Source organism: Pseudorasbora parva, chromosome 5 (assembly GCF_024679245.1).
Source record: "Pseudorasbora parva isolate DD20220531a chromosome 5, ASM2467924v1, whole genome shotgun sequence".
In the NCBI taxonomy this organism is placed as follows: domain Eukaryota; kingdom Metazoa; phylum Chordata; class Actinopteri; order Cypriniformes; family Gobionidae; genus Pseudorasbora; species Pseudorasbora parva.
Genome location: NC_090176.1, coordinates 29,369,107 through 29,388,773, shown reverse-complemented (window position 1 = coordinate 29,388,773; position 19,667 = coordinate 29,369,107). Strand labels below are relative to the sequence as shown.

General features: G+C 37.1%; 1 protein-coding gene and 1 long non-coding RNA gene across 8 annotated transcripts; one reads left to right on the top strand and one right to left on the bottom strand.

Annotated features, from left to right (window-relative positions):
- The first annotated feature begins 7,910 nt into the window (after positions 1-7,910).
- On the top strand, positions 7,911-12,429 carry LOC137076075 (uncharacterized). Of its 7 annotated transcripts, none has more exons than XR_010905182.1 (7): positions 7,911-8,208; positions 8,915-9,201; positions 11,047-11,105; positions 11,218-11,299; positions 11,393-11,523; positions 11,685-11,754; positions 11,821-12,429. It is a non-coding gene; the product is annotated as an uncharacterized lncRNA (long non-coding RNA). The 7 variants fall into 7 exon arrangements; XR_010905181.1 differs by having other exon boundaries at positions 11,685-11,785; positions 12,071-12,429; XR_010905178.1 differs by having other exon boundaries at positions 8,961-9,201; positions 11,685-12,429.
- LOC137076074 (piggyBac transposable element-derived protein 4-like) lies at positions 8,917-11,297 on the bottom strand. The gene is made up of 2 exons (XM_067445015.1): positions 11,058-11,297; positions 8,917-9,236 (listed from the first exon to the last, which is right to left on the bottom strand). Exons 1-2 carry the CDS (start codon positions 11,278-11,280, stop codon positions 8,917-8,919), a joined length of 543 nt encoding a protein of 180 aa, XP_067301116.1. The 5' UTR covers positions 11,281-11,297.
- Positions 12,430-19,667: the final 7,238 nt, after the last annotated feature.

The window sequence follows — 19,667 nt, the reverse complement described above, 5'->3', positions numbered from 1 at the left end:
GCTCAACACTGCACTGTACAAACTTCTTTCACATTTGCAATAGCACATCTTTTATGTGCAAGGCTGAAATCATCCCTAACTTAGAGTGGCTTATGCAGTATAATCTGACTTTATTTTCTGTATTTCATACATCTCGCTTTATTCCTTTCAGCATAACTATATGATGAGGCGGTCATTTTGTTCAGTAATTGTACCCCAAAAATTTCTCATCAACTGGTAATGGTCCAACCTCAAGACTCATTGTTTGTTTGGATGAAATCTTGTACAAATTACTGTAATGTAATATATACACACATTCGATGCTGAAACCTTTTAAGGCATGAATAAAACATGGCTCCAAGTACTGAAAAGTACAGCTTTGCTGTAGATGTGTCTTCTCTGAGAGAAAGTGCTCAGTAATGTATAATCTCTATCTGGAAGATTCCCACATGCAAACTGCCAAGAGAGCTGTTTTAAACGAGCTGCTCTGATGATGCGTAAGTACAGTATATACAGAAGTGTCAGAGGAATTTGTGTCAATGTTTCATCTGTGTGGCGACGACAGGATGCAAACAAAGCAATTCTAACCCAATTTTCTTTTAGAAAAAGATGTTAAAATCTTAGATCATATCCACCTAGTCAGTTCCTTTATTATTAATGGTGATATCTCATGCTGTACTTGCTTGACATCACACCATATAAATAATCACTTAGGTGCTGGCCTCTCAAGGCCCTCTAATGCTTTAAACACGGCACTTCTCAACCAGGGGACTAGGGGCCCACTATATTTCTTATTTTGGTTATTTTTATAATAAATATGCTTTTTCTTTTGTAAAGTTTTAACATCAAATGTTTTTAGCACAAACCCCAAGTTTAACACATTTTTGTTTAACACATTTTTAATAATAATAATAATAATAATAATAATAATAATAATAATAATAATAATAATAATAATAATGTTCCAAGCAACACACACGCACCCAGCCATCTGCATGATGTAAAAGAAAATGTGATTCATCAGACCAAGCCACCTTCTTCCATTGCTCTGTGATACAGTTTTGATGCTTATGTGCCCACTGTTGACGCTTTCGGCAGTGGACAGGGCGGGCACCCCTTTTGCTACATAGTACGATGCACTGTGTATTATAACACCTTTTTATCAGTGTTAACTTCTTGTGCAATTTGAGCCATGGTAGCTCGTCTGTTTGCCAGTCTTCACTCCCCATGCGCAATGAGCCTTGGCCATGACCCTGTCGCCGGATCACCACTGTTCCTTTTTTGGACCACTTTTGACAGATACTGACCACTGCAGACCAGGAACACCCTACAAGAGCTGCCTCTCTCTTTTCCTGCTTCTAATACATAAACTTTGAGGACAAAATGTTCACTTGCTGTCTAATAAATACCACTCAACAAAAGGTGCCCTGATGAAGAGATAATAAGTGTTATACACTTCACCTATTTATGCCTGATCGGTGTATACAATGTTTATTGAAATCCAAATATCAAGTGTGATGCACCTAAAAGCTGTAAAGTAAACATATCTTACTTTAAATTATTAAAAGCATTGTTTCTAGTGTGTTCATGCAGTTTTTAATCCCCTAGATATTCTGTTTTTAAAAACCTACAATTAAACAAATTAAACCAATGTTTAGAGCCTTTTCAAATGAAAATCTGGCTTATAAATTTATGAATGCATATGTTTCTCATAACGGAATTAAATGGCCTTATATGAGTATTATAGCCAAGTAATTCTGAGTAGGTGCTTCTCATTGATTGAGCGCTACTGGGAGTTTGTGATGGAAACCTTTGCCAGTCAGTCAATCCCACATGATGCTTAAAGAGCCACATCTTAAACCACTCTTGTTGCGGAAGCAATTACTGCACCGATGATGCAGATGATACAACCAATAAAGTGCTTAAAGGAACGATTTTTCCATTAGCTGCACACTTTGGTTTGTGTTAGAACATCTCAAGTCCTAAAGGAGTGGCTGAGATGGTGTGTGATATTGCTGTGTGTGTAATACACAATATTTGACCGTGTGTGTGTATTTGTAGACATATATTGAGGTGTGTGGTATGTGATATTTGACACCGTGCGTGTCTTGAGGTGTATAAATGATCTGTGAAATTTCATGTTTGTTTGTTTGTGTATACTGAGGTGTGTAAATAGTATGTCATGTGATTGTGTATTGTTGGGTTCTGCGCAACACGCTCTCATGACATTTAAAAATTATTTTTCATTTTGGCCAAATCTCATTTGTTTGTTTTCTTGTGTTCTTCTTTCCTCCACTGATGGTGGGATTTAGGGGTGGACTTAATTTCCCTTAAAAAAAAATCTATGTCCAAAATTCATATAGCCACCTCGTAAAATAATGTTTAGCTTATTGGTTCTGTGTAATGATTATGGGAAGGGATTCCCAAGTGTGCTTGTATTCTACCATATGGGGAAATATCAGTATGTATTATGAAGCCTTTACATACTGTAACCAGTGTTTGTTAATTGTTGTTGTTGTTGTTGTTGTTGTTGTTGTTGTTGTTGTTGTTGTTGCTACATCAGAAAATAGTTGGGGAAAAAGAGAATGTTTAACAGCATACTAAAAAAATCATTTAAAATAAAGGTACCAAAAAGGCAGGTCTGCAGTAATGACATAAAAAATCTGTTTGGGTTGAACGTTGACAATTTGACAATAATCTAAAGAACATTTTTTTTGTAATGTAAAGGTTCCATGAATGTTAAAGGTTCTTCATAAGTGCCAAAAGAGCCTTTGTTTAATGAGTGTGGACAGTCGATCCAGTCACGTTTCATAAGCTGAGAGAGTTTTCATGTCCAGAAGATTCAATATGAACTGAAAAACCAAACGCATGTACTTTTCAAAACGTTTTCATAAAAACTTGTAAGTTGATTTGATTGACCTTCATCACTTGTCATATATATGATAAAAAAAATTCTGACTATTGTTCTTATTTACATTTAAACTTGGTAGGCAGTTCCTAATAAAATTACCAGCTAAACAGCCAGAAATTCTGACCATTTGTCAAAGATCCCTTTTTCTCTTATTTGGGCCTTATTTGGGTGTTAATTGTGGACTGTAATACGTAAATACAACAAAAGTGTTGGGTGGGTTCTGGGAGGTTCTCTAATGACGATATAAGTCCTCCTTTTTACGACCATGAATATCATCAATCTGTCAAGCAGAACAGTTTCAAAGGGGTTTACATGTTGATTTGTTCTCCAGAGCTGGTCACACTCGCACAGTCTCTTTACCTCACTTATGAGCAGCGGTGTCATTGGGTCCTGACTGTTAGTAACTTATAGAAGCAATTTAGAGAAGTAGGTTATACCGGTTAGGTCGAGAGGGTATACTGTGAAAAGCTGAACAAGAGGCCATTATTGAGACCGTAACTGGGCCATTATGGCTGTTAAGGGTGAATTATAGCAGCAGAGGAACGCTAAAAGCTTACAGTCGTGTTGTTGTTTTGGGGTCAGCAACTCTGAAAATAAAGAGAATTGACCTCATTGTTTATTAGCTTGTTTCTGCCTGTAGATGTAGTGCAAATGTTAATTTTTGTGCTAATAGCAGCAACTGAGCAGTGAGCAGCCTGAATAACGCTAACCAAGAGACTGACATTTGCTTGTAGTAAATGGCAGCATGGAGAGCGCTAATGCAACCTTCATCAGAATGAATGAATTGTGAATGCTAAAATAAAACACAGTGGTGTAAAGTAACGAATTACAAATACTCTCATTACTTTAATGTAATTGAGTAGTTTTTCTCAGGAATTTTAGTTTTTTAAGTAGTTTAAAAACAGTACTTTTACTTTTACTTGAGTACATTTTAGGTGATGTATCGGTACTTTTACTGCGTTATTTTCCCTAAACCTGCCGCCGTTACATTATGTTTATTTATTTTCCTGTCAAGGAAAATTGATTGGCTAAGACTAATAATCACTCCTGCGTCTGCGATTCTCATCAAATCAACCATAGCGACCAGTGTGAGAGTGAGAGGCACGTCCGCGCTTTATGAAAGGGGGTAAGTGCTGGCTACTGTATGATGACTGAAATTGTCAAATTGCCTTAAACAATTACTAAAAATTGACCGCAGAATATTGCATTTTCTAATACACGCACAAATGGTACGTATTCTGTTAGCGCTGCACAAGCTCGCGGTGCCATCTGCTGGAAACACTTCACTTCAGCTTAATTGTTTGCCAGGCTTCAAAGTGAATTAGGCAATAAACGATCATCACTACTAGATTTGTGTCCCTTACATCGATTTCGTTTAACATACACTCTAAAAAATGCTGGGTTAAAAACAACCCAAGTTGGGCTGAAAATGCACTAACCCAAATATTGGGTTGTTTTAACCCAATGGCTGAGTTGTTTTAACCCAGCAATTGGGTCGTCTTAAGCAACATTTTCCCCAACCGCTGGGTTAAAACAACTCAACCGTTGGGTTAAAACAACCCAATATTTGGGTTAGTGCATTTTCAACCCAACTTGGGTTGTTTTTAACCCAACATTTTTTAGAGTGTATAAACACATAAACCTGCTTTCTGTCAGCATATTGAAGTATGTGTTCACACATGGCGATTTAAAATTGTAGTCCATGTCCAACTTTAATTAAACTTTAAATTTAAAAGGTTTTTTTTTTTTTTTTTTTTTTTTTTTAACTGCAAGCAAAAATAATCAGTGGGGAAAATTGTGAGTTAATCTAAATCTGATTTCTTAAGTGTATTCTCTTTACAGAAAAAAAAGCAGTACAATGAGTGTTGTCTTGTCTTGAAATGTCTTGAAAAGAAAGAACTCAAGAATTGTTAATGCGCAACCTTTTTTAATTAACCGTAAGAAAACCTCTACAGAATTGTTGTCATAAATGTTACCAGATTATTGGTTGCTTTCTCAAATAGCTGTATTTTTAGTGATCTCAGGTTTTTTTGTTCTTATTGAGAATCATATATGCTATTTGCTACACATATATCATATTTGCTACATGGACTACAATTTTAACAAAGTTTGGAGGTCTATTGAGTCAAAGTTGGTGACTTCTGTGCACTGTGCGCCTCAGCCTGTGCTGACCCCTCTCTGTGATTTTACATGGCCTACCACTTTGTGGCTGAGTTGCTGTTGTTCCTAAACGCTTCCACTTTGTTATAATATCACTAACAGTTTACCGTGGAATATTTAGTAGTGAGGACATTTCACAAATGGACTTTCCAGTGGCAACCTATGTTACCATGCTTATATTATTTAATTATATTATTATCACATTTATTATTAATAATTTGTTTATTTTTGTTTTGAAATAAATATTTTAAATTAATATGATTTAATAATAATAATAATAATAATACAACAAAACAAAACAGCAACTATAGTATTATGATACTAATACTATTATTAATTATGATAATGATAACAAAGTTGAAAAGTATTATTAAAAGTTCTGTTACATCTTAGACTGGATAATTATTATGCAATATGTATAAATAACAAATCAACAAAGTATTATTATTATTAAAACCAATTATTTGTAACAAAGTGTTAACATCTCAAACTGGTTTTCTTTATCAAATCATATTCACAGGTTCAGACACTATGTTTTGTTATTTATGACAGTTAATGGATGCCATTATCTATTATAGCGGCTTATAGCTCCCAGTGCAAGGTGAGCTCAAAAGTCATATTCAAGGGTATAGTGTTGATTGGGTTATTTCTGCTGGTCTCCGGTGCATAGTGAGCCCTGAGGACCTGTAACCTTTGCTTTGCCAGCTCAGATGTTTAATCACTACACTCCATGTTTGACTCCTCTCTAACTCTGCCCATGTAAAACCATAGATACAAAGTTAATTTTCATATTCAAACGCTTCATAAGGCTAAATTTAGTCCGGCACACAAGGTCCTCATCCGTTCATTAATTATCTTCTCTGAAGTTCAACAGACCTTCAATGAATATTAAAACACCACAGTCCACTTTGCCACTGTTTTTCTTCAAACAGGGCTGGGGGCATAAAATAAATAGCAGATCTGCCTCTTCTGATTAATATATCAGTTTCGTCCTATCAATCTCTGGATATGAGTTTTCCTTTGGAACGTGGGGGTGATTAATATCAGTTTCCAGTGCTCAGATCTCTCTTTGTGTTTCATTTAATCAAAATGGAAGAGGGGGATTAGAGAGAGAGAGAGAGAGAGAGAGAGAGAGAGAGAGAGAGAGAGAGAGAGAGAGAGAGAGAGAGAGAGAGAGAGAGAGAGAGAGAGAGAGAGAGAGAGAGAGAGAGAGAGAGAGAGAGAGAGAGAGAGAGAGAGAGAGAGAGAGAGAGAGAGAGAGAGAGAGAGAGAGAGAGAGAGAGAGAGAGAGATGGGAACGGGAGCGGGAGCTGGAGTGGGAGCGGTGAGAATAATGCCATTTCTAAGGAGAGGCCTTATTTAATTTACTGCAGGTCGATGGAGGTTCTCCAATTGCCTCTTCTGGATTAATAAGTAACCCACACAAGCTGTCCATCAGTGCCCATCTCCCATTAGACCTCTGAAATGGGCCCCAAATTGCCTGCTTGGGACAGACCTGATGGAAAGCGCACTCTCTTTCCTCCTGCTTTCCATTGCTCGCTCTTTCTCCCTCTCGATGAGACATGTGCATTCTCTATTACAGTCAAAAAGATTGAACTGAGATAGAAGGAATAAAACCATGCCATCTCATCAGTCTGCAGAATGAACTACACAGAACTGATTTAATATTGAAGACATGGGCCGCTGTGTGATTTAGCTGAAATGAAGCAGATTACTCAGAGCCTTCAACTCACATTTGACTTGTTAGCACAGACAAACTCAGTAACAAGCTCGGATTGAAGCATTTCATGATAGGCATCAACAAATCAGGCGGCTTTATTCTTGTTGATTCGTTATATGTCACTAAACATATTAGCATGTGCTTAATTCTGTCGCGGGTCACGGATGTATATATACTGTATAGTAGAGGTGAACCAGTGTTTATATTCCAACCCACGAGCAATATTGATGTTTTGCAAACCCATCACCAGCCTGTGAATATTACCACCAATGTTTAATGGCCATGAAATCCCTCAGGTACATGAGGGTCCTGTTTATTTTCCCTCAGTAACTGCTGTGGTATCAACATCCTACAGTGTTCAGGAGTCATTAACTAATAAGGCAACAATGGCAGGTCTGGAGGACACGTGTTAATACAAATGCTGCATGGGTTTAATTACCATCATTCAGTCTCTTTGTCTGTCTGTCTCTCTCTCTATCTATCTCTCTCACTGTCTCGCACACTTTATCTCTGTATCTTATGCAAAAAAAACAAATTAGGCCCAAGGCTGTAATTTTACAGTTTGAATCTGATAAGATTTTTCAAAACTTCCTGAGCTAGTTCATTAGTTAAGGATCAGAATAAATGCGCTTTAACTGGTCATCGTGTCACTATAGTTCTAAAGTTTGGGGTCATGTTTTTTTAGGGGGGGTTTTTTGTGGGGGTTTTTTGTATTTTTTATTAAAGAAATATATATAAATTTATATTTAGCAAGGATGCATTAAAATCATCTTATCAAATCAAACGTGACAGTAAAGATATGTATAATGTTACAACACATTTATACTTCAAATTCATTCCATTCTATGGAATGAAACTAAAAATGAACACATTTCACACAGCAGGATTTTGAATCACCGACAGGTCCAGATATTTAGCATGTCGGGCATCTCATGGGCATCTGCGATTCTCCCAGATCACATCTTTGATATTTGTCGATAACTTTAATGAGCAATGATTTTCCTATGATTTTGGCCATTTGTCGACGATTTTGCAAAACCTGACGTCAAGTCAAAATCGTGGCTAAAATCATGAACTCAGCTTAACCCTTTCGCACGTACGTTCTTAAAAATAAGACTGGCAGCCTGGCGTGAGTTTTTTATTGCGACCGTTATTATGCAATGACATGCGTTCTAATTTCCATGGAAACACACATCAACCTTGACACGTGAGGTTTTGCAGTGACGCAGTCACAATGGCGCTTGTGGTGGATGACCGCGTGCAGGTGAGCACTCTATGAATGTTTTGCTTTATTTTTTAATTCAAAACCTTTCACATTATTTGTTAGCGTGTACACTCTATGGTTGACATGTTTCTGTTGCTATTTTTTCCCCACTGCTTTGAATTTCGCGTGCACACGGCTTTTTGCATCTCCCTCACAACATCCGCTTGACAAATGGTGAGTATATTTTTGTTTTTTTTCCTCCTATTTTGGAGCATATATAATTATTTACAAACATGCAATAAATATGAATAAAGATGTTAAAAAATTATCTTGTAAAACGAACAGTTACTCAATAATGTGGACGTTCAAATGTCATGTTTGTCGTTTTGCACATTGCAAATATTCCCCGTGCATTCGGTAAAGTTATTAGGGTTCAGTTGACTTGATACGTAACATGAATATATTATTTATGTTTTAGTGTTAATATTGTTACTGAGTTTTATATTTCACTAGCAAAGCAGAGAAAAGCTATATGGTCACGCCTCACTTACTATTAGCTTGCAGATTACATGATGTCAAATGCATACATGATGACCTTTTCTCTGGTTAGAATGTGTTTTATAAGTTTAGCATAATTCAAACGTATGTCATTTGTTAAAAAGAAATTGCAAAATGTACACATTTCATTCATGTTTTATTAAATCTCAATTTAAGCTAAATGTTTTTTTGTTTAGACTATTATACACTTTCTAATAAAATTACAAAACAAATTATAAATATAATTACAATGAACAACAATCAAAATAGTATTATAAACAAAACAATAAATATACTGTGGTAAAACAATCTTTAAAACAAACTATATACATATGTTTATACTTACTAATAACAAATATAATTACAATTAATAAATAAATAAGTAAACTCTGACTTTTTACAGGATTAATAATTCTTCAGTGTGTGGTACTCCTCAAAACATGGGACAGCACACAAGGGAGTGTTGCACGGCACACACATGTGCTTGGTCATGCGCCTCTGCTTGCTCTTGCGTGTGCTGGAGAGGCAGACCTTGCAGTGCCGCCTGGTCCTGCTGCCCTGGGAAGTGGTCTGAGGGACTTCCGAAAGAAAATGCCTGGCTGTAAGGCGCAGAGGAGTGTCTAAGGCAGGTCGCCCTCCTTTGGATGGACACCGCGATGTGCTGTACTCCTCCAGCAGCCCTCTCATCAGGTTCGTCCTGAATTGCAGGGAGGTGATTTCCTTTCCTACTCACAGTTGAACAAATTGATAGGGCGTAAGGAAGAGGATAGAATAGTATGTGACAGTGTGATCTGTTTATTATTGTACATTTTTTTAGAGGGTATGCACGTGACCTCACTGTCAGCTGGAGTGAATTCGATTAAAATGTGATTCTCATAATTGCATGAACACACGTATGCCAATTTTAATCGCATTAAAAAGGCATGTAAACACCTTATATCTTATACCTTAATCGTAATATTGCAGCTCTGACCAAAGTGCATGTGCGCGGACATATACGGATGCTGTGCGTTGTTCACACAACTTCATGAATGAACTCTGTGACATTATTCTGAAGTTTTCTCTTCTCCAAATGAGTGTGGTATAACTTATTAGCAAACAATAAAAATTGCATTAGAAGAGAGATTTAAAAAAAAAACTGTTATAATTGAATTAATTCTTTATTTAGTTATAATTGAATTAAAATATTTTAGTTATACCGTAATTAAATTAATTTATGGACTGACACAATCTGTTCAGTAAACCACTGTTTAAAAAAAAAAAAATCTATTTTATATTTAGTTTTCTCTCCCCTGCTGTACCGAACCGTGACTTCAGAACCAAGGTGCATACCAAACCGTCAGTTTTGTTTACCATTACACCCTTAGTATATTGTATTTATTTAAAGCATTCACAGGCTAACTTCTTGTTGGTCCCATAGAGTCTATGCTGTCAGTAACGGAAGCAGAAAAGATTAGTTCTTTTGAGTCTCGGGGTTGAGTCTTACGTTCTTCCTGTTAGTCCCATGCTGTATGCTGTGTGTGTGTGTGTGTGTGTGTGTATGTGTATATATATATATATATATATATATATATATATATATATATATATATATATATATATATATATATATATATATATATATATATTACACACACACACACACACACACACACACGCGCACACACACACACACACAGTTGATTCAAAATGAGTCTAATTGAATTTGTGATGTTAGACTTGAATAGTCAATATATTTCCTATATTTGTATATGTCTGATATTAACTGAGAATTATATAAAAAATAAAATAAAAAAATAACTATGTGCTTGTTACTAAAAAGGTTGTGAACTAGTGTTCAATACGGTGACAAGTCACGTGACAAAAGAACGAACGACTCAAACTCGAGACTCAAAAGAACTAATCTTTTCTGTTTCCGTTACTGACAGCATAGACTCTATGGGACTAAAAGGAAGAATGAAAGACTCAAACCAGAAAGACTCGTAAGCACTAATCATTTTTGTTTCCGGACCTGTGTCACGCACGGTCCGGGTGGCCCAGCCCCCAGCCAGATCTGATCAGGGTCAGACACGAGTCGACAACTAACGTCTCGAGGAGTTCGAAGACACGAGAGGCAGAGAACACACGTGATAAATATGAAGTTGCAAAAGAAAGAATGTTTTGGATCAGGAGGTGAGGTGAACTAACAGAGTTAGTCTGCAATAGCCTGACCCAACAACTAATCAATTATTAAACATTTCAGTTTCTTATAAAGTTGGATTTGGTTGCGTACCCTATAGTTTATTTTTATTTAGTTTTAAAATGTAATCAACATTTACAAGTACTAAATGTGTTGGGCTATTTAACATGTCATTTTGGTGAAAAAAGATTTGTTCATTTTGCTGAACGAGACCCACAGATCCGAGTCAGTAAAATGATCCGAACTCCCCACTACTACAGGAAAGTGATATCCATGCATACCCTTTATAACACTTTTGTTTACATTATTTGAAAATGTAATCACTTTTTATCTTGTTTATATTCTTTGATTTATAGAAATATCTTACCAGTAATTTGCCGGTAGACAATGTGGCTGTTCAGTAAAACTGTGTCAAGTAGGTGAAAGAAGATCTTTTTGTACCACTTGGTAGACTTTCTGGTGCATTCAAGAAAACCAGTCATCATGTCCGCTTTGTCAACTGCTCCCATCTTTTTGTTGTACTCCAGCACACAGACTGGCTTCATCTTAGCTTGCCCAGTGATGTGATCCAGCTTCCCTGTGGCTGCCATACCAGTTGGGTGGACAGTGGTAAGGACATGGACATCTCTCTTATCATGCCATTTGACTGCCAACTGTGATCCATTTTCCTTGAATTCCACCTCACCCTTTGTCATTCTACAGGTGAATGTTGGCATCCCTTTACGGTTTGCACGCACAGTCCCACAAGCTCCAGTGCCAAGAGACAAGAGGTGCTGGAAAAGTGTGGGACTACTGTACCAGTTATCCACATAAAGGACATGACCCTTTCTGAGGTAAGGTCCTAGTAGTGTCATTACAACAGACCCAGAAATCCCAAGTCCTTGGTGGTGTTTTATGTCACTGTTAGATCCGGAGTAAATGATCATGTCCTGCACATAACCAGTGAGCACATCACACAAAACAAAAAACTTGACCCCAAATCTGTGCCGTTTAGATGGAATATATTGACGAAATGCCAGCCTGCCTTTCCACTTCATCAGAGATTCATCAACACACAGATCCCGGTATGGCACAAAAATGCGACGAAAGGAGGAGGTGAGAGCAGTAAAAATATTTCTGATTTTTTTCAGAGGGTCATTTAAAACTGCTGTTGCATTGTTTGCAAAGTGAAGACACCGGAGGAGCAGAAGGAATCGGTCCTGTGAAAACAAAGACCCGAAAAATGGTGTCAAGAGCATGGGGTCTGTGCTCCAGTAATCCCGAAGTGATGGCTTTTTAATCACCCCCATAAGGAGAACTGCCACTAAAAATGTATACATTTCAGGGATATTTGTTGGAACCCATTTAACCATTTTTCCCCTCACTTCTTTTTCTTTCAAGTCAGAGGCATAGCGGTTCGTTTCCTCCACAATTTCTCCGACAACTTCTTCAGTGAAGAACAATTTAAAACAATTTACCTCACTGGGGGATTCTGGTGGATTTTGCACTCCACACTGTTGGTCCTCAAAAGTGCCTGGGCCAGGAGGATTAAAAAGGTTGGTTACCTTCCAGGATGACGAGCTTACCTCAGCTGCGTCATTTGATGGTGAAATATGCTCTGGCGTTGTGGAAAAAGTCTCCTCTTCACCCTCGATGTTGTCAAGAGCTTCAAGGTTCGGGGGAAGGTCTTCATCACTGTCACTCTCTGCCTCACTGTCAAAATTCTCCTCATCAGAATTAAAAAAAATCTCCTCCATTTCCTCACTTGTCAGTTGTCTTCTTTTGAAAAAAATGTCTGCCATTTTCTCTGAAGTATTTAAAAACTGGTAAATTGTATTGAAGTTGTGTCTGCAGTGGGTACCAACGCGAGTGTGAGGTAACAGTGACGTCAACAGTGACATAACTTGTCAGCGGGAAAAAATGCTTGCAATGCATGACTGTTCAAATGTTTTATTTAATAATTTTTATATCAAATATTTTCAAACTTCTTAACTAAATTAAATGGATGCAAGCTAACTCCTTATGGTTTATATATTTATTAAAAATATGTATGTTAGTTGCTCTGTAATTTATCATGGGCTGTGGGTGTGGCGTCGTCATGTGTTTACAACAGTACCAGGGAGGCAGTCAGCTGGATTTGCGACACAAGATCACCCACTTCTCCTGATTATATGTGACATTACATGAGGGAACAGCTCTAGACTGATCATATACATCAAATGGTAGTAAATGATTGTGTTAAATGATATGTAATGTTATAGCGGGCTAACGTTATGGGCATTTGTGCCGCGATTATGTGTTTACAACAGTGCCAGGGAGGCAAAGCTAGCTGGATTTATAACACAAGATCACCCACTTCTCCTGATATATGTGATTTTACGTAAGGGAACAGCCTAGACTGATCGTTCACGTCAAAGGGTAGAAAATGATTGTTATTTGATCTGTAATGTTATCACGGGCCAATTATAACTGATATCTTGCTGTTATATATATTAGTATGCAGTTATAAACTATATTTAGTGTTTGCTGATATTTTTGTGGTTGTGTAATATAATTTGAAGTGTATGAAACCTAAAATAAACATTAAAAGACACCGAGCTAAGTCAGTCTTTCATTCACTCAGTCTTTGGCTCAGCGCCAGTCAGCGCGCTAAAACAGATTTTAAATTTTGAATTCGGCAGTTGATCACTGAGCGTTCTAATCGCACCGGTATGATCGTACGCACCAGGGACCAGCACAGAATGATCATACGGGTTTGATCGTACGTGTCAAAGGGTTTTAAGGAGAAACAGAGAATATAAATGAACCTTTTTGGCCGTTCGTTTACATGACATGGGGGCATGAAAATGCAGGCTTTTGAAAACAATACCTTTAACCGCCTCCATGTAAACAACAAAAACACGAATCTTTGAACAACTGTGATGTCATGCACATGAGTATTGAGGGGTGTTTCTTGACAAAGCGACCCAACTACTCTCTCCTTCTATTAAATTGTAACATAGGGCTCAATTACACTCTAAAAAATTTCTGGGTAAAAAACAACCCAATACTGGGTCAAATATGGACTGTTTTAATTGGGTTGTTTTAACCCAGCGAATGGGTTGTTTTAAGCAAATATTTAACCCACCTGCAGCTTTAAAACAACCCAATCGCTGGGTTAAAACAACCCAATTGCTGGGTTAGTCCATATTTAACCCAACATTAGGTTAAAACAACCCAGCATTTTTTAGAGTGTAGATTCTGCTCCCTTTTGGAGCCTGTCCTTATTGGCCAGTCGATGAATTGCAGTTGAAGTTACTTCCATATTGGCTTTAACAGACACCGGGGGAGACATGCATATGTATATGAAGAGTTCAGATGCAAAAGCCTCTAAAAGCCACTTCGGTCAAAAATTAGATATGGATACTGAATGAATGCTCTCTGCATATAGTATAAGTTTATAAAATACTTTTACTTAAACCCACTAAATCCCAGCCTCATTCCATTTGGAAGTGCCGGTAGGTCTACTTACGTAGAAACCTATACATAGGAGCCTGACAAAAATGCTTATTTTAAAGAAAACATCAGATGGACATAGGGGCTTTTGCATCTGAAGTCTTCATATGGACGTGGACAGTTAAGCTTTATCATTCCTAAAAAATTCATTAAGTTCATCCTGAAATAATTTGTGACACTGATGTAGCCGTTTGGATCATGTTTTAAAAACAACTGCAATGACAATTTATCATTAAATGTCGTTTCACCGTGGCACACTTAATTAGGTGTTTTATGAATGTGCTGCTCTGTGACTGGATCAATCAGCAGTGATAAACTCATTTATTAGACCTTAGATATTCTAAAGCAGTTTTACCAGACAATATAAGACAGTCTTAAAAAAGGTTGTTTGGAAGTAATTTAAAAGAGAGCCATGTTAACTTTACATAATCTAGTGTTTGTTTCCCTTTTTAATATCTTGTTTAAATAACTATGCAACAGTAAACATTTTTGTTGTTGTTGATGTTGATGTTGACTATTGGTGGAAGAGCTAGTGGTTAAAAAGATCAAAACAAAAATATATATTTTTTGACACTGATTTGTAAAAGGGATGCTTTAAAGCCTGTTTTATCTATTTGTCATTAAACTGGCGGATACTATAAATCATTGAACAAACCCCTCTTTAAAAATCCTTCCAAATATAAATAGGAAAGAGAAAAAAAGGTGAAGGAAAAAGTGCTTTTAAAAATGTGTCTTGCAATTGAAAGCTACAGATGCAAATGAATAGTGTAATAAAATAAACATGTATGCTTTCTTCCCACTAGTCTGAAAGAAGCCATGTTGGAAGCAAAACAGCCCAAAATCACTGAACTGACTAGTGCATGAAAACAGTTAGTGTCTTGCCTTGATGCATTTCCAACACAGAAAGACAAAAACTCAATTTCATTTCATGAATGCAAATGTAAGTCTGCACTTTTAAAAACTGGTTCTGTGCATGAAATGAAGTTGAAGCTGACTTTTGTGCATTTTCGTTGATGCAGTACAGTCTTTCTGCCTATGAAATGCATTAAAGTGTAAAGCATTTAGTCAGAAACACTGCATTAAATATTCATAAATAAATAAATAATAATAATTACACTAGTGGTCTTAGCTTTTTGAATTTTGGGTATTGCCTGTGACCTCTAGTTTTCTGAATTTGAATGTTGAGACAAAGAATATCCTTGACTGGACTAAATGAACCACTAGAACAAATCCCTTTTAGGATATTATTTTTGTCCCACAATAATTCTTAACAATTTATTTGTCACATTCAACTTTTGCTGCTCATATAAGCTTCATCAGTGATTCATAGTTTCTGAGAGGAATCACTGAACCATGGCTGGAACAAAAAGAAGTCATTGTCTTTTGCCTGATAGGTTTCTGCTTTTTAATCATCACACTGAGTGAGTCTGGAGACTAAGCCAGTTTAGGTCATTATAGCCATAGAAAAGAGAAATTCTGCCTTTAATAGTTTGGTCATCATTTATCTGTCCATCATTAAAACTGAGGAGGAAGAGACGTCTGGAGAACTTAACCACAGCCTCAAAGGTAATGATGTAGTGTGATGCGAGGGAAGTGACCACAAAGGTCAACAAAAAGAGGAAAAGAAAAACAGAAAGCTGGGGGGGGGGGAATCACTTGAAATGAATGATTCACTGACTCCATTTTTCACTACACTAGATATTGTAAAATGCTAGATAATTTAAAATATTTTAAAATCTAGCAGCACCTTCCACAGATTTTAAATGTTTGGTTAACACTGGGAGATTGCTTTAGATAAAGACACCTGATGAAATGTCATTGGCGGAGGAGGCTCTGCGGGAAAACAAAAGATTTATCCACGAGAAATCAAGATGGCAGCTTATACAGATCCTAGTGTTTGCTTAATGAGCAGAAAACCATGGGGGAAAGAGAGCGAGACGGTCGGTTGCAGGAGAGCTGAATTGGAAATTAGAGGAGACAATGCTCAGCAGACATCCCAAATGTCAGAGAGTGAAGAAAAACAGCATACAGGCACATAAATTATTCATGTCAATATATTCCTGTTAATTTTCCAATGTTTAATGACACTTCTGTGTCAGTGGTCACCAATGTCTTTCTGCAGCTTTAATTATTTTGGTAAAGTTTTATTAGTCTCCGTTCTAAAGTTTTGACTTTGAAAGTACCACAATAGCCCTACCGACACATTGATAGTTCTGCTTCTGAAAACTGTTTTATAATACAGAATAAAAGCATTGTAAGTGGACACTTCTGTGTAGCATTATTGTTTGAAGGTCTTTGTTAATCCACTTTATATACCGTTCCCTGCCAGTTGTCACTATTTCAGATTGTGCCCTGAAAAAGTAAGTCCCATCAATAGAATATAATTTGAGTTAGGGTGAAGCCTTAGCGGTTGTTAAAAAAGCTCTTAAGACACCCTTTGCCAGGATCTTTTTATGAGCTGCTGCTTCTCCAAAGCAGCCTCGAGACTACGGGGAAAGATTAGGAGGAGACGGCCAAGAGTGTGTCATGTCAGGCTGCCTGAGCTGTCCATGGTGGAGCTGCCAGAAAACCCTGCAGCTTTACATTAACCTCACATCCTGCCTCACGTCACATTCATCCACAATATGATGTGGTACACTGCTGTGTTTACTCCGAGATTTGGCTCAGATCAAAGTTCATACAACTATCCAACTGGCTGGATTTACAGTTTACCACATGAACAAGCTATAGGTGAGGACTACTTTAACTCCACTGTAACTTCAGCAGTTCTTAAAGTGGGGTACATGAATCTCTGGGGATTCATCACAAATAGCATGTGGATGGATGGATGGATGGATGGATGGATGGATGGATGGATGGATGGATGGATGGATGGATGGATGGATGGATGGATGGATGGATGGATGGATGGATGGATGGATGGATAGATGGATAGATAGATAGATAGATAGATAGATAGATAGATAGATAGATAGATAGATAGATAGATAGATAGATAGATAGATAGATAGATAGATCTGAAAAATCATGTTTTTGTCCAAGACTTCATCTGGATCCGATTCAGAAGGGTGATCAAAACATAGATGAAATAGCTTGAGTCTATCAACTCCCCAGTTTTGATGTATTTGCTGTTGAATGTTTGATGATCATGATAGCTTGCATGTGCATGAGCAATCTTCTATTACTCGTTTCTGTTTTTCTTCGCTTGTTTTTGGATCTTGAGATTCTGTACTATTTCAGAACTTATGTAATATCTCCCCCTACCATATAACTGGGATTTTAAGGCTGGGCTCTGTTCAGCCCTGACAATACATTGCAAAAAGTTTATTTTAAACGGAAACGTTGGTGCATTGAACACCTGTTCTGATGATGCAAGACTTGCAACTATGGCAGCTGAGAAGGCCATTCTTTGTGTTCTTTTTGAAGAATTTTTGGAGCCTGATGAAATCTGTATAAATACACTCGATGTTGCAGTCACTGCTCTTGCCATACATAATAAAAGAGAACATCCAAAATAAAGTGAAGAGATTTGAGGAAACTGGTTCCTAATTATTGCGATCCAACATTTGCTTCGCATTTCAGGATGAAAAGACAAACATTTCAGGTCAAGGATAATCGCCTTTTTTACCTCCGAGACTGTTATGATCTATATTATTGTATTATTATTTTATTTTTTGTGTGAGTATTGGGCTTATCACTATTATTATGCTATGATATTGTATATTTACCATTATCTAATCACAGGTAAAGAAAAGTTTATGAAAGTGTCACTCCACAATACAATAGCAAAATATATAAGTTTAGTATTTTATGCACCCATTGTGTGCATTGTGCATCTCTTTACTATCGTGTGGTTTATATACCAACATACATGTTGCTGCTGAAATTTCTGACATTCCCATATCTGAAACCCCATTACACACTGTTTCCAGGAAACATGTCGTTCAACCAGGAAACTGGAGTAAAGTGTTGTGCACCGGTTTGAGCTTGAACTCAAGCTTGGCCTTGAGATTTGTCTGCCTCAGCACTCATCACTGTGAGAAAGCTTGAGATGGCCAATCAAATAGAAGAAGGCAGGGTTTAGCGTTATTCCAATGCAACACTTTAGTTAATTCACTGAAAGAATGCGTCATAAGATGCACAAATTGAGGGGGGGGGGGGGGGGGTGGTGCTGAGAGAAAATTCTCAGAGAGCACTTGGTGCCCTACGAGCAGCGTGTGATGGCACTGCATACCTGCATATGATAATGACCCAAACTGTCTGCAGGGCCCTAGAGGAGGGCCTTAGTTACACACTTTCATTTGGGGGGGGGGGGTTATTACAGCTTAGACAACATATACTTACATGTTTGCCACTTTTAGCAGTGTTTTATGTAAAAATGACACCATTCTTTTGAACTTATGTGTTTATGGGAGGCTTTTCAATTTGGTTAGGCCAAATCCAGGCAGAAATCCCAAAAAGGGTCCTGGTGTTTAAGAGGTTAAATCTAATGATCGCTTATCATATCATTTTTTAACCCCAAAAAGTTAAGAACTGTAAGGGTAATACAGTTACAACTGTAATAACTGTCTTATTAAAGGGAAAGGTGAGATTCTACAAGATGAGTCTGTTTTTTGTTTTTTTTAAACCCAGCTTTAAAAGTTTTAGTTTTAGTATGTAACTAAAGTATGTCCATTTTAGTTATTTTGATGTCATTTCTAGGTTTGGCATTGATGAAGGGATACTTGAGCATAACTAATTGTGTTATGGGGTAAGAGAAATATGGAAACACCATGTGAACAGAAAATATTCCTGACATAATTTATATATTTAAAAATAAATCAATATTGTCCTTGGAGTTATTGTAGTTGCATATATTGTTTTGACTTTTAAGCATCCTGTCTAAATCCCAATAGCAGATACCCTGAAGCATTGACTGTGCTGTTGCCCTAAACTAAAGCAAGCTCTCAGCGGTCAGTCTTCTCTCTTGCCACCTCCACTGTGTGCGATTAGATTAGCCAGCCCAGGATGTCCTGGGTAGGTAAACACCGCTAAAGGTCAGGATGGAAATATCGATGGGCTCAGCTCAACACAGTGACATTTGAGCTTGGCCGTGTAAGGGTTTTATTAAGTGTTCGATATCTAGCTGTTGCGATGGCAATTGGATAGGATGTGATGGTTTTCTTAGATGTATAAATATGAAATATTCACAATCATACAGTAAATAGAAAGAGGCTTTCTTTCAGTGATATGTGAGTTTGAATGACATGCCTTTACTTGTAAATGTTCAATGAATTTACTCCTGTTGATCCTTATGTGGAACACAAATTAAGTAGTTGTGGCACTGCTGTCTACCCAGCATACTTTGCAGCTATGGCCAAACCATACCAGATATTATTCACTAAAGCTATAATGCGTGAGAAACAGGTTATGGGGGTACACTACTGTTTAAGTTTGATTGGTAGGGTTTTCTTTTAAATTAAGTCTGTTGTGTTTTAAGTGAATTTATTTAAACAAAAATACT